The 16,808-nt window shown below is 35.1% G+C and overlaps 1 protein-coding gene across 1 annotated transcript in view; it reads left to right on the top strand.

The window, feature by feature from the left end:
• Positions 1-701: 701 nt before the first annotated feature.
• The window catches only part of LOC126886235 (uncharacterized), a 55,169-nt gene continuing 39,062 nt past the window's right edge, over positions 702-16,808 (top strand). Inside the window, exon 1 of the mRNA XM_050653099.1 lies at positions 702-2,238. Coding sequence (XP_050509056.1) covers positions 702-2,238 — 1,537 coding nt within the window. The remainder of the gene's footprint in view (positions 2,239-16,808) is intronic.

Here is a 16,808-nt window from a genome sequence, read left to right on the forward strand (position 1 = left end):
AAAATCTAGTGCCGAACCAGCCGGTTTTCATATATTCATATTTTTATGTATAATGACTTGGCCTCGAGACTGTGAAGAATAAACACGTTCTTTTTGTCACGCATTTTTGTAAAATTGTACAGTAGTCAGTTCTTAAATAAATTCGTAAAACTGTTATCTACGTTATTGTCACTCTACTGAAGTGAAAGAGATGTATTCTCATCAACCAATGGTCCTTTGTTCGCCGTATAATGCATAAGATTATTGAAATTCAGCGTCAATAATAAATTACCAGTTTAAATTTTATTATTACCAGTAAATTCAGTCAGCCAGTTCAAGACGGCATATCATCACGGTAAAAAGTTAGTGAAATCTTCGATCAACAACAAGCAGGTTTTGGAAGAACTTTGTTTGCCGCTGTACAAATGTGAGTTTTTCCTTTTTATTGATTTATTCCTATTCTAACCAATATTTTTAAATATTTCGTTATCTTTCGCTTTGTGTGAGCCAGTTTTTATTCAAATTTATATTTAATGATATTTGAACTTTATATTTTTAAATGAGATTGCCAATTATATTTGTAATAAACTGAAACCTGAATTATTTTAAAATTAGAATCGGTTTTTTTGGTATAAATTGCTTTCATTTAATTAATAGTATTTGAATTATTTCGGAATAGGATTGATATTAAGCATAAATTTCATTCATTTAATTAAAATAAAATGCCGGAATCAAAAGAAACGAAAGAATCCGAAAAGTTGCGTAAAAGTAGGGAATCTGTTAGAAATCGTCTCGATACCTTCGCAAAATACATTGATAAAATAGCTATACCGGGGTCGTCGGATAATTTGCCGGTCACCGAACTTTCAGTCAGATTAGATCGGGCTGAAACAATAATAGAGGAATTTGAAGTTGTTCAGGGTAAAATAGACGCGTTAGTAGATGATGTATCAGTTGAAATAAAATATCGTGAAGATTTTGAAAATGTTTATTTTTCTACTATAGCAAAGGCAAAAGAGCTTCTGCAGCCTAAGCCTATTATATCTAGCAACGAAAATGCAAATCAAAGTTCAGTTTCTGATCGTAATAGCTCATTCAGTTCAGGGATAAAGCTCCCAACCCTTCATTTGCGTCAATTTAGCGGGAACTATTCAACCTGGTTAGATTATCATGATTGCTTCGATACAATAATCGTTAAAAATAATGATATAAGTGACATTCAGAAATTTCATTATTTAAAATCATCCCTATCGGGGGCAGCTGAAAAGATAATAAATTCTATTAAGGTTTCTGCAGCTAATTTTACAGTAGCGTGGAAGCTTCTTTGTGACAGGTATTCTAATGAGCCTTTACTAATCCATAATCACATCAAGTCCATTTTTAATCTAAAGGTAGTTAATCGTGACAGTTCTAAGTGTCTCCAACATCTAATTGATAGATTAACTAGTAATCTGCGATCTTTAGAATCCTTAGGGGAGCCAGTAAGCACTTGGGACTCAATAATAATTTTTATAATTCTAGAAAAACTTGATCCTGAAACTGTCAAAGATTGGGACAAGGAGAGTCGAGTTAATGCCCCTACGTCGGTAAAGCCTACTCTCGACGATCTTCTAAAATTCTTGCAGCATCGAGCTGATACTTTAGAAAAGTTCGAAGCAAGATCTATCAAGGGAGGTTCTAGTTCCAAAGATCATTCTCATTCTTCATCTCATAGGTCCAAAACTCATACAAGTCAATCATTCATCAATAATGGAGCTTCTTCAGATCTGTGTCCACATTGTAATGGTCCTCATAAAATGTCAACTTGTACTTCTTTTCAAAATTTAGATGTGCATGCGCGCATGCGTGAGGTCAAAAGGGTACGAGTGTGTTTTAATTGTTTATTTATAGGACATCAAAATACCAGTTGCAAGTATGGTAAGTGCAAGAAATGTGCGAAGAAGCATCATACGCTTCTCCATGTTAATGCAGAAAATAGCAATTCTCCAAATGATACTCAATCCGTTTCTTCGGATAATCAAACTCCACAAACATTGTCATGTCATGCAGTTCAGAATTCGTTTGCACTGCTGTCAACTGTCACAGTCCAAATTCCAGATCGGTCTGGAGTTAAGCATAATTGTAGAGCCCTTCTAGACAGTGGTTCTCAGTCACATTTTGTCACGTATAGTCTGGTTTCCAAATTGGGTCTCTCCAAGGAACCTGCCGACATTTCAGTGGTCGGTGTCACTCAAATATCTTCAAGGATAAAGCACAAGAGTAAGTTGTCAGTATATTCGTTATATTCTTCTTTTTCGACAACCTTAAACTGTCTTGTTACTTCTTCAATTTGTGGTCATGTTCCAAGTATTCCGATCGACGTAGACTCTGTCTCTATTCCATCGAATATTCGCTTGTCTGATCCAAATTTCAATATTCCTTCCGGCATAGATCTTCTCATAGGTGTAGAGCTTTTCTGGGATCTTCTGTGCGTTGGACAAAACAAATTGGGTCCTCAGAAACCCAGTTTACAAAAAACCAAATTTGGCTGGGTAATTTCTGGCCCACTGCCCAAAAGGTACGATCATCAAATCGTCACTTGCAATTTCGCACATCAAAATGAATGTCATCATCTATCAAGATTCTGGGAAATAGAAGAGTGTCCACTTCTCCCACCTCTTTCAAAGGAGGAAATAGAGTGCGAGGAACACTTTAAATCGACTCATAAAAGAAATTCGGATGGTCGTTTTGTAGTCAGTCTTCCATTAAAGAATTCGACTGATACTCTGGGTGAATCTAGGAGCAGAGCTGGAAAAAGATTATTTAATCTAGAACGAAAACTTCAGAATAATCCTATCATGAAGGATATGTATGTTTTATTTATGGACGAATATATTTCAATGGGTCATATGTCTAAGGTTGAGGAGCCTACAGACCCAGCTCACTTCTATCTTCCACACCATGGAGTCCTTAAGGAGAATAGTCTCACTACTCAGCTGCGTGTAGTGTTCGATGGTTCTTGCCCTACCACTTCAGGTGTTTCAGTTAACGATCTTCAAATGGTCGGACCAGTCGTCCAAAATGATCTTATATCAATTCTATTTCGATTTAGGCAACACACTTATGTGGCTTCTGCTGACATCGCCAAAATGTATCGGCAAATTCTCGTTTGTCCTTCTCAACGAAACCTCCAGCTAATTCTATGGAGACGAGATCCTCAGGAGCCTTTGCAAACTTATTCTCTGAACACGGTAACTTACGGCACTGCCTCTGCCAGCTTTCTTGCTACAAGATGCCTGCTTCAATTATCTTATGAAAATTCTGAGCAGTATCCTCAAGCTGCAAAGATTATTAAAAATGATTTCTACGTGGATGACCTCCTGACGGGGTCTGATTCAGCCTCAGAGCTTCTTCAACATTGTCAAGAAATTAATCATATATTATCAAAAGGTTGTTTCCCTCTTCGAAAGTGGGTTTCGAACGACCCTTCACTTCTTACAGATATTCAGGATTCTTTGGTCCCTTCAGATCTTCCTTTCTCGCTAGGTTCTTTTGAAATTACAAGAACTCTGGGACTGCAGTGGTGTCCAAAATCCGACCTTCTTCAGTATCATATATCCTCTGACGTTCTTCCTAGAACGGTTACTAAAAGGTCTATACTTTCTGGGATAGCCCATATATTCGATCCTCTTGGTCTTCTTAGCGCCACAATTATCATTGTAAAAATTTTAATGCAACGGCTGTGGTTGGAAGGCTTGGAGTGGGATCAAGCTGTACTTCTAGACATCCACACGAAGTGGCTTTCATTTCGGGATCAGCTCTGCCATTTAAACAATGTAAGAATTCCTAGACATGATATCATTGCAAATGCTTCAACTATTGAACTGCATGGCTTCTCTGACGCTAGCGAAGCTGCATATGGTGGCGTTATTTATATTCGAAGTATTGATCACCAAGGTAATATATCGGTGCGTCTCTTTTGTGCCAAGACAAGAGTATCTCCTTTAAAAAAAATTAGCCTTCCTCGATTGGAACTTTGTGGAGCCTTGATATTGTCACGGCTCGTGAAGAAAGTCACAGAATCGCTCAGTCTTCAATTTCATGATATTGTTCTTTGGACAGATTCCACTATCGTCTTAGGGTGGATCAGAACCTCGCCACATATTCTTAATACATTCGTGGCTAATAGAGTGTCTGAAATTCAATCCAGCACTTCGTCTAGCGCTTGGAGACATGTCGGTACCAAGGATAATCCTGCGGATTTATTGTCCCGAGGTGTGGAACCCAGTCGACTTGCGTCATCAAAAATTTGGTGGCACGGTCCTCCCTTCCTCATGGAATCTCCTAGTAGTTGGCCGGTCCTAATCATTCAGCCTGAGCAAGATCTTCCGGAGACTAAGAAAGTTACTCATTCTTTGGTCACAAGCTTCGTGCAATTCTTTCCATTCCAGAATTACAGCAATTTCTCGTTTCTCGCAAGAGTCATTGCTCGTTGTTTGCGTCTCTTCCGAAATAGTTCAGGGTCAAGATGCAGAGTTTCCGATCCTCTCACCACCATACAGCTTCAAGCCTCTGTCATATGTATTGCAAAGATGGTTCAAGCAGAGATATTTCCAAAGGAACTTCATAACCTTTCCAAGGAAAAATCGCTGTCTTTTAAAAGTAAAATTCTTTCTTTAAATCCATTTCTGGATAGTGATGGAGTAATCAGAGTTGGTGGTAGATTACGCAACTCTAAATATGATTTTAATAAAAGACATCCAATACTTCTTCCTGCAAATCATCCTGTTACGACTATGATCTTTCGGTCGGAGCATCTAAGGTTGTTGCATGCCGGTCCTCAGCACTTATTGTCCGTCGTTCGTGAACGTTTTTGGCCTATTTCAGGTAGATCTATTGCGAAACAGGTTGTTCGTCAATGTATACGCTGTTTTCGTGCCAATCCTCCTCAATGTACACCCATGATGGGAGATCTTCCTGCATCTAGAGTAAATCCATCGTTTCCGTTTGCAATCACGGGAGTGGACTATGCAGGCCCGTTCACTCTCAAAACAAGACAAGGCAGAAACCCAGGTACTTACAAGGCTTATGTTAGTCTTTTTATTTGTCTAGCTACTAAAGCGATACACTTGGAACTGGTCACAGACTTAACTACATCTTGCTTCCTCGCTGCTTTAAGACGATTTATAGCTAGAAGAGGCAAGCCAGTTCAAATTATGTCCGATAATGGCACGAACTTCGTAGGTTGTCGTAACGAGCTTAAGCATCTCGGTAAGTTTATCAAATCTAATGAAAAACAAATCGCGGAATCATGCTGCAATGATGAAATCAATTGGCAATTTATTCCTTCGCATTCCCCTCATTTCGGCGGAATATGGGAGGCGGGAGTAAAATCTATGAAATCGCATTTAAAAAGAATCGTTACGGGATCTCATTTAACTTATGAAGACTTTTCAACTGTGCTCACTCAGGTGGAAGGTATACTAAATTCACGCCCTTTAAGTCCTATGTCCTCCGATCCTTCAGACCTTTTACCTATAACCCCGGCTCACTTTCTGATTGGGAGGTCCATGAATTCCATACCAGAAGTAGACGTTTCTAATGTCAACCCTCTTCGGTTATCAAGATTTGAACATCTTCAGCAACTCCGTCAACATTTTTGGCGAAGATGGTCTTTGGAGTACGTTTCGGAGATGCAGCAGAGACAAAAGTGGAAGGTGAATCAATTCCAAATCAAGGTTGGTGCTCTTGTCCTAATTAAAAGTAAGGACGCACCTCCTCTCCAGTGGTCCCTGGGACGTGTGGAACAGTTGCATCCAGGGGCTGACAACATTTCAAGGGTTGTCACACTTAAAACAGCTAAAGGACTCGTTCGTGTAGCAGTTGTGAACATTTGCCCACTTCCAAGTGAATAAAAGTCGCCAGGTGACAGTGATTATTTATTGACTGTAATATATTGCGTTTAATTTCATTTTTAATTTATTGAAAGCTTTCCCTTTCAAGGTGGGGGGCATGTTTACGATTTAAATTAATTTGTTATATTTTATTTAATATTTATTTAAATCCCGCTGCGACGGGCCTGGACTGTTTTTGTCACAACATATAGATCCAAAATCTAGTGCCGAACCAGCCGGTTTTCATATATTCATATTTTTATGTATAATGACTTGGCCTCGAGACTGTGAAGAATAAACACGTTCTTTTTGTCACGCATTTTTGTAAAATTGTACAGTAGTCAGTTCTTAAATAAATTCGTAAAACTGTTATCTACGTTATTGTCACTCTACTGAAGTGAAAGAGATGTATTCTCATCAACCACTTCCATTCCATAAAACAAAGTCGCGCAGAGCACTATTCTCCTTTTGTTGAAATTTGCTCTAGCCTTTTCTATTCTGGTTTAATTTCCTAATAATTTGTTAAGTCACTGTTCATCATTGATCCAAGATATGCATATTGTTCTACTCGTTCGACATTGGTTCCGTTTATGAGAGGACCATTCCCAAGGATCGTATGATTTCTTGGCGACAAGGATTGGCGACAAGCCGCATCCCTGTATTGCCCCACGTGCCCAGCGTTGTACTTTCTATTTTAAATACCTATCATCAGTGCCATCCACGTTAGTTAAGTCATTTTTTTAAGTTCTAAGAAAATAATAAAGTAATTTATATAGGTAATCAGTTTAATCATTTATTGCAAATAATTGCGATGAAGATCGCTCTTATCGCAATTTTTGAAATTGTAATGGGAATTTGTCAAAATCTCATAGTTAACACCTTATCTATCATAATTATTGCTACCTGATCTTTCTAGCATCCTCATTTACACTATCCCATAATCTTAATCTTAACCTATCTCTTCAAACTTATTTTTCCGCAATCCTCGGACTTCGCCAATAAAATACGTCGTGCAAGAATACTGACTAGATGTACTGCCTACCCAAGGCGTCTAAACCTTTATAAATAAATCGTTGAGAAAAATTCTAAAAGTATACTGGCTTGATAAAATAATAACCGTATAACTATGGAGAAGAACAAAACAAGAGAAAATAAAGCCACAACTAAAAGAAGGAAATGGACTGGACATAGGAAACTACTCTAAGGAAAGATTAAAATAATATAACCAGATAGTCACTCGAATACCAACCAGACAGAAGAAGAAAAAGAGGAAGACCCGATAATAGCTAAGGAAGAACTGTAACAAGAGATCGTGAAAGAATTGGCCTGAGATGGAGAGAGGTCAAACAGAGAGCGAGAAATATAGATGAATGGAAAACAGTTTTAGAGGAAATTTCGAAAGAATAAAATAGAAGAGGATGCGCTGATCCAGCCAATCAGCCATCTTTCACTTTTGGCTAAGAAGCTCAAGAGCGCCCAATACTACATAAGGAGGGAAGGCAACAGAGAGAGATATATATGGTTTCGGCTAATTCTTTATACTTATTGAATGGTTCAAATTTAGATATTAACCCTATGTTTCCATTTTCACTTATTGAACCCAGTATTTTTCTCAGGACTTTCTTCTCGAACGTTACCAGCTATTTTTATCTTTGTTAGAAAACACTCATGTCTCACAACCATACCAAACAAATAATTTCTATTTGGGAGCGCTACTCTATGGTTCACCTCTTCCGATATTATGTTGTTGGTGTTTATCATGCTTCTAACTCTGTGACCTGTCAAAGTTATGTCTCATGTTTCTAACTCTATGACCTATCCCTGATGCCATTAGCTTAGCTATATTACATTATTTTTTTTTACTTGAGCTTTAGCCATTCAGCCAGTCAGAGCATGTTATTAAAAAGTAAAAAATGAGTAAAAATGTGTATAATAACATTTGTGTTTACAGCATAAAAACAAATACAACATAACTTCTGCAAAAATTATATCACCTGTAAAATTTTTCGAGTACAAGCGAATTTAATAATGGTAGATAGACACTCAATGCTCTATACTATAATTCTATTATATAATGTATATCTAGCAATTGTTGGATCTTACTCTAGTAGGTTATTTACCTATTTAGTTTAATATAAATTATTGGTCTATCCTTATAAATAAAAAGGCAGTTTACTGTATTTCAATTAAGTGCCAATTTACTTTTTTGCAGTACAAAGTTAAAAACTGTACACGATTATGTTACCAAATGATTTTACCAAAGGTAATTATAATAAAATATGTAAAAATTATTTGGAGTTTTATTTATATTGTAACAAAAGATTACTTTTGACCGACCCTCGTATAACAGGTCCCATCTCCACATCGATCTTTCTAGATAAGACGCGATGCAGCGGGGCGGAAGACGAGCAATTCTCCGAATGTCGCGACAATAACTAGAGATGGGCCGAATCTTCGAGAAATAACGGCTGGTGTTTATATAGGAGCAAATTTTGTAGAGTCGGAAAAATGAAAGAATACCCATGAACGAACACATAAAACACGCTGTATTTTCCTGTCACCGTGTCACAAAGAAAATTGCCCAGCGCAAGTACATGCAATAATAATTATTACATGTACTTGCGCTGGCCAATTTTTTGTGTGACACGGTGACAGGAAAATACAGCGTGTTTTATATGTTCGTTCATGGGTATTCCTTCATTTTTCCTACTGTAAATAGAGCTTAGTTTTAAGCGAGAGTTTGTAAAGAAAACTTGTATAAATAAATTAATAAAGTCGTATATAAATACGAACCGCTAGTTTCATTGTAATTATAAGTTATTACAGTAAAAACCGTTACAGTTGATGTCCGGTGTTCGGTGTTCGGTAAACTGAGTGTGTAATGATATGTCGATATGCTGAACACGCCTCGACACTGGGAACCGAGCGATTCTCTCAATTCACGCAGATGCCCCCACCGAGTTCCACCTCTCCGAGACAACACCGTCACACGGATATTTAAGAAGGTCGCAAGCAGAAATCAGTCAGTCCTGAACGACTGTTCTGGGCTCCATAACCAGCCAAGCGAAGTGAGCGAGGCAGGCCGACCTGAGTCGCGACGTGCACCATTTTGACGTGATTCGCAAACTTAGGCAGGCCAACTCAAGACGCAAGGTGTACCGAAGTGAGGTAATTTGCGACTCGTATTTCAACGGAGGCAAGCGTAGTGAGCGAGCCCCCGATAAATATATATTTGAATATCGCTGTTAATTTTGTTCTCCTGTTATAGACGCCTATCCGGGGGAGGACTTCGCTGGGACGGAATAGAAAATAAATTATTATTTTGACTTATTTTGTATATAATTTAGAATTAATAGATTTGCTTTATTTTCAACCTGCGTTTTACTGAGTCTGTCGTCCTAAAAGAACTACCACGTTACAAGTGCGATATAAATAAAATCGAATTAAAAAAAAACTTGACTTTTGAACTTTATTCGTCGGAAATAATTAAAGTGCGTTAATTGTTCGGTATTCGGAAAGACTTTTAAAAGAACATTTAGAGAGTACGTGTGTGCCGACCAAAGATGCTGCTGGCAGACCTTTCCGTAAAACAGTGGCGGGGAACAGCTGGAGGAACGGGATGAAGACAGCAGTGGGTCCAAGAAAGTCCTACAAGCACGGAGGCAAGCGTAGTGAGCGAGCCCCCGATAAATATATATTTGAATATCGCTGTTAATTTTGTTCTTCTGTTACAGACGCCTATCCGGGGGAGGACTTCGCTGGGACGGAATAGAAAATAAATTATTATTTTGATATATTTTGTATATAATTTAGAATTAATAGATTTGCTTTATTTTCAACCTGCGTTTTACTGAGTCTGTCGTCCTAAAAGAACTACCACGTTACAAGTGCGATATAAATAAAATCGAATTAAAAAAAACTTGACTTTTGAACTTTATTCGTCGGAAATAATTAAAGTGCGTTAATTGTTCGGTATTCGGAAAGACTTTTAAAAGAACATTTAGAGAGTACGTGTGTGCCGACCAAATATGCTGCTAGCAGACCTTTCCGTAAAACAGTGGCTGGGAACAGCTGGAGGAACGGGATGAAGACAGCAGTGGGTCCAAGAAAGTCCTACAAGCACGACTCGAGGATGTCATCACGAAGAACTTTGCATATCTGCGGACTTTGCATACCTATATTATTAATATATACAATCATAAGATCCGATTCCAGCAATAAAATTGCTGGTAAATAACTTTTCCCAAAAAATGGCCTATTCTCCGATAATCTGCCCAGACTATAATATTATACACAGATTATAAAACATAATGACAGAAGCTCGAAACAAATGATAATCGATGAAAAGCTCTATTTACATGACACAAATAATTATATTTTATTATAGAAGGCATTACATTCAGAACTGTATACACACATCAAAATAATCTAGGGGACAAAAAGAAAATTCGAGATTACAGAAGGATTTCGAATAATTTATTCCAAATATTTCTAAAAAAAATTATAAACAAGTGTTGCGAATAAAAAATAAACATTTTTTTCTTAGAATAATCGCAATAAATCTTAAGAAAATTAAAAGAGAACTCCACAAGTCAAAAATTGATAACAACAAAAAAATAAAAAACTAATTTGTTGCTTCACATCTCCCAACAGAGTAGTCCTTAGGTTAAGCTAGTATACTGTATGACCTCTACAGTTATTGATTACTGTCCTGTATGTGTTACATAAACTCATGATCAGGTGGTAAATATCTTGCTGCGGTATTCTGTTCCACTCCATTGAAAGGCCCTTAAACAGTTTCTGTCTTGTATTGGGCGCAATATTATGTTGCAAAATGCGTCTGCCCAATATATCCCATCCATGCTCAATTGGGTTTAAATCTGGCGATTGTACAGGCCATGGTAAAACCTCAATTTCATTATCCTGGCAGTGTGCGGACTCACATTGTTAAGCATTAATTCAAATTGGAGACCAGCTTGTTGTGCAAAGGCTACAACAATAGGTTCGAGAATAATATCGCGGTAGTATGTTGCATTTAGAAACCGTTCCAGACAAACAAGATTGGTTCTTCCAAAAAAGTGATGTCACCCCATAATACTATACTGGCACTCTCATAGGTCTTCAACCATTTAATCCTACTTTATCCAGCCTATTTCTAAAGGTTTGTCCACTTTACAAACATCTGCTGGGTCTCTTCCAGCCTCATTTGTAATAGTGACGCAGTTACAGTGCGATCTTGTAAAGCCTGCAATTCAATACAACGTTTTCAATCTGGTTGTACGGCCTGTATGACGTTCAGCAACATTACCAGTCTTGAAACCTTAACCACAAACGTCTCTTTGACTTCTTCCAGCTTGAATCCCAATAGCACGCCATTGTATTTTGCGATTTAAATGATGTCTCTCCATTATTGGCAATCGCAAAACTAAATATCAAGTGCCGATAAAGAAATTAATATTACAATTTTTATCTTATAGAGAAAAACCCATTTTGAAATTTTGCTAAATATTTTTCAGAGCCATTTTTTCAATATGATGCAAGTCTCCGAAATGCCGCCCCTTAAATATTCTTGAAACTTAACTTTTATTTTAAAAACCAAACATACTCTAAATTAAATGACATAGGTATGCATTAACATTACATTAAGTACCATTTACAAAAATTATAATTTTACCCTTCTGACTTTAATCTTGGTAAGCTCGTCAATCAGATTGGTTGAATCTAGAGAGGATTAGATAGGTGTAGCAGCTAGTGAGAACGCTATTGAAATACGTGCTAAGTTTTTAGTTCTGTTTGTCTTACGGAGCTTCGTAAATTGTTTTTAATAAATTTAATAATAAAGGAGTGAATAAAATTCTTATTGATAAAACTAAATTTGGCTATAAAGAAATTAGATTATTTTGGCACAAATAGTTCAAAACCTCTAAGGGTTTCATAGAGTATGGTATCATTTGGGATATATCACGCAATAATTCTTATAGAAGATCGGATTCTTTTTCTATTGAAAGTATGGATTGAAGATTCATACCTACAATATTTTTCTAGTGTTTTATCATCTGTTTCCCTTAAGTTAAAAATATTATATAAAAATGTTTAAAATTCTTATTGTGAGTTTTTTAATATCGAAAATCGATCAATCAAAGAATTAAGGGCATAGGCGCAAAATTTGCTTGCATAACATTCATTTTTTTTCGAAACCTGAAAAAACTAATAAATATTTTTGAAAAATTTAAACGCAGATTGAAAGATTACATTATTATCAATGGAATAAACAGTAGTTTTCTTTTGAATAAGATATTTAAAATTAAAAATTACACTCAATTTTTTCTTTTTTCTTTACTCCTGTAACTTATTCAAATAAACATTATATAGGCTTTCAGGGATTTTTGGCCCTCGGTAATAATGCAATCTTGCATTCTGCGTTAAAGTTTTTCAAAAATACTAATTAGTTTTCTCAGGATTCGAAAAAAATGAATGCATTTAAAATCATTGCAAGGAAATTTTGCTCCTATCCACTTAACGCCAATGTCTAAAATATTGATGAACTTTATTTTAAATTTAAGCAAATAAACGCTTTTTTCTTCTGACAATTTCATTTTCAGCTGGAAATTCGTAACTTATATCAAGATTTTCTGAAATTTCATTAAATTTTCATTTGGTTATTAGCCATATTGTCTGTAACTGTTCATTTTTCCTATAGTTTCTGCCAGCATTTTTACACAATCTGACAATTTTTCTTTGATTTTACTGATTATGCCGCCCCCCTTGTGATGCCGCCTGATGCGACTGCCTCGCCGCATCATAGCACGGCACGGCCCTGTATTTTATAGCCATTCTTATTATCATTACCGTCCAAGTTGGTATAATAATCAACAAAACAACAAAAAAGATTAAAAACATAAACTTATTTTTGTATTTGCAGCTAACATTGACTTAAAGCTATTAAGGTGTCCCCTAGATTATTTTGATTTGTGTATTATAAAAATATTTTTGAATGGTTTTTAAAATCCCAAACAACTTACAAAAATAAATACCTTAGCATTTCAATCCTTCAGACAGTATGAAAATTGTTGATTTGAATCCTATAAAAGGCATAATTACTATTCACATGTTCATGTTATGGTGGTATGGTTCGTTCTAACTATCTCAAAAGAATGCAATAATAGAGTTCATTCGTTGCAATACTAAAGACTCGATAATTTTGATAGACCTGGATGCTGACTTAGAGCAAGGCCCCATTAGTGCGTTGCGACGTCGCAGCGGAACAACGCATCGGGAGAAGGCCACATAAATGCGTTCCCTATTTTTTCATGAGGAATCCAAACCTGCAATAAAAAATGGGGTTACTATTTAAGATGTTAAAGTTCCCCCACCCTACCTCAGGGGGTGAATCTGGGGGGTCACGTTTGATGTTACTCTATAGATGTTTGATAAATATTGAAAATTTATTTCCATTTTTTGGTGATTGACCATCAAATGGAATAGAGATAATGGCACGTTTACACGTATCCAATAACTGGCGCTAGTCTTACTGGCATGCCACTGGCTTGAAAAATAGACCAGCTTTCTATTTAAAACAGCGCTGGCAGACAGCGCTGGACTGGCGCAAAAAAGTGTTTAGATGATGACACTACCATGCCAGCGCTGTCGTGTCAGTGTGACTGGCGTCAGTTATACTGGATACGTGTAAACGTGCCATAAAAATAATTCAAGCAATGAACCTACTTGGCTCTCCATAGTAATCTAATATGACCTATTCTATTAGTATAAATGTGTAAAATGTAATACTAATACTATCCAAACCATAGGCATATACATCCTACTATAAATAATAAAATTTATTCTTTTTTAATTATTTATAATGGGAAATAAGCCACAATGTTATTAAAAAATGATTTTTATTAACGTTTCGACGCCCAAATCGGGTGCCGTTGTCAAAATACAAAATACTATTAACATAAACAAAAATGTTGTTGCTTAGTAAAAAAATTCTTCTAATAATTTATTTAATTTGACTCATTTATACTGGCAATTCAGATACATATGATACATTTTAACGTAGAAGACTTTAAAATGATATTGCCAATATTTATGAGTTGCGTTGCTGGGACGACTTTACTGAAAGATAGTTCATTCGATTACATGAAATGAACCTCAACTCAAGAATATCCGTCACAAAAAAATCATAGCATGTGATCTGTCTTTAAAAAGACAACCACATGCAACGGTGACATTAAAATTCTCGCGTTAGAGATCTCATAGTAAATCACGAGGGAAAACCAGGAAAAACCTCGTGATACTATACCGACATCGTAAGTATTTGGTCTTACATTTAATTTACTCTCAAAATTAATACCAAATTCTGACTTTACTATAATTTTGTTTAAATTATAAATAATATCAATAATACATGGATATATAAGTAATACTAAAATATAAAATATGTACTAACTCGACTATTGACTTACTAATTGTGGTATTTTCTTTCTATTGACTTCCTCTTTCAGTATGGGTATCGACATCCTACTGCATTCCACCGAGGAATTTGCGACACAATTGGTTTCGTTTAGCATAATTAGAGCCGCTTCTTTGATTTTTCTCTTTTTACTATCTGTTTCTTTCAGGACTATACTTGAATCTCTCCACTGAACTCTATGTTCATTATCCCATGCGTGTTGACATATTTGAGATCTATCAAATTCTCTATTTTTAATATAAGATTGATGTTCACTTATTCTAACGTTTAATGGTCTTGATGTTTCACCTATATAAAACTGTTCGCATTCTCAAGGTATTTTATAAATACAATTCTTTGTCCTTTCTTGTTCATTGTTAGGTTTAGTTTTAGATAGAATAGATCTCAATGTGTTGGTTGTTTTGAATGTTGTTGAAATGTTGAATTTATTTCCTATTGTTTTAAGTTTCTCGGATAGTCCTTTTATGTATGGTATTGATATTTTCCTCGTATTATTTCTTGTGAATGTTGTAGGATTCCGTTCTATGTTGTTCTGTTCCATTCGATCCAATCTTGACAATTCCTTATTTATAAATAGAGACTGGAAAATATGCACTAAAAAATGTCTAAAATATGCATGCAATATGCATTTTAAAACAAGCTGAATATGCACAATTAACATGCAAATATGCATTTATATATGCACTTATTTTTATATGAATAATTTTATGGTTTACGTTAAATACATAAATAAATAAAAAATAATAAAAATAAATAAATAGGTTTGAATTTAAACCAAATTGTATTATTATTTCTTAATATATTTTTTTAACTTCAGGTTTTGTGACAAATAAAACGGCAAAATATTTTATTTTGACCACAAGATAAATAAGAGTACAATAAAATAAATGTACATATTTTTATTGTTACAATATTGATTCATATTTTCTAAACTAATATTATAAAAAGAGTACAATAAAACAAATTTACATATTTTTATTGTTACAATAAATAATCATATATTGATTCATATTTTCTAAACTAATATTATGTCTTCTATCTGTTAATATTTGTTTATAGGCAGAAAAAGATCTCTCAACGTCACAAGATGTAATTGGGGCATATTTAAACTTTGCTATTAGAGACGGATCCATATTAATATTTTCATCGAAGTTTCCAAAATTGATTATATTATTTATTGAACGCAATAAAGTGAAACCCTCATTTTTGTTTAAAACGTCATCAAGTTTATCTTTAATTTTTACTCCAATTTCCCCATTCAGATTTGTTATTTTCTGTTTAACCGAATCAACAATAGACATACTATTGTGAAGACATAAATTTTGAGCCTCTAATTTTGTAATTGAACTTTCAATGATATCGAAATTCGATTTTATATACAACAATTGATTTTTAATAGACTTTTCTTTAAAAATATTTTGACAGTTATCAATAGCGGTACAAGTCGGATCAAAACTTGAAATAACGCTTTTGATGTCGTCGTAGTGTTCAGATAAAAATATAGCACTTTTAAGCCAAGTTCCCCATCTGGTTAATACTGGTTCTGGTGGTAAAGGAATATCGGGAAGCATCTCCCTATATACCTGTACACGTAGTGGTGCTTTCAGAAATACTTTTTTTACATTATTTATTAAGGTGTTTACATTGGGAAATTCAATTCTAACTTTCTCTGCAACTCTGTTTAGGCCGTGCGCCAAACATGTACAGTGAATTAAATTAGGGAAAAAGATTTTAAGATTGGATGCAGCTTTCATCATATATGAGGCGGCATCACTAAGCATTAATAATATTTTTTCAAATGGTACTTGATCAGGTAAAAAAAAATTTGTTAGGGATTCGTTAACAAATCTAGCTATTGTAGCATAGTTTGTTTTTTCCAAACATTTTACACTAATTAAGTATGAGTTTTTAAAATCGCCAGAGTCGTTAAGAACTCCAACAATTAGATTCGCAATTTGTCGACCCTTTGTATCCGTTGTTTCGTCGACGGAAATCCAAAGATAATCGGCTTTTAACTGATTTTTAATACTCGTCATCACATCTTTGTAACATGCACTGACATATTTTTTCCGAAGAGTTGAAGAACTTGGTATTTGAGCTGGTTTATCTTTAATCTTGCAATAAGTTTTTAAAAAGTTTTGACACGATTTATGTTCTAACTTGTGCAGAGGGATATTGCAGTTCAAAAAAAAAATGGCATAAATCCTTTGCAAAGGTTTCTTGCCCAACTGACGTATTCTGAATCTGCAAACTGTTCTGTAGAATCTGCTGGCGAGGTTTATTATCATTTTTTGATAGCTTAGTTTGGTGAAGTGAAGTTTTTATGTGTTGAACTACTTGGAATTTCTTTTGACATGGAATCTGGAATATAATGATAATGATGTTTTAGATGTTTTCGTAAATAGATACCTACATTAAAATGATCAAACTTTTTAAACCTCCCCCAATTTTTTTTTATTTCTCAAAGTGAAATTGAAATC

The sequence above is a fragment of the Diabrotica virgifera genome, chromosome 6, assembly GCF_917563875.1.
Source record: "Diabrotica virgifera virgifera chromosome 6, PGI_DIABVI_V3a".
Lineage (NCBI taxonomy): Eukaryota > Metazoa > Arthropoda > Insecta > Coleoptera > Chrysomelidae > Diabrotica > Diabrotica virgifera.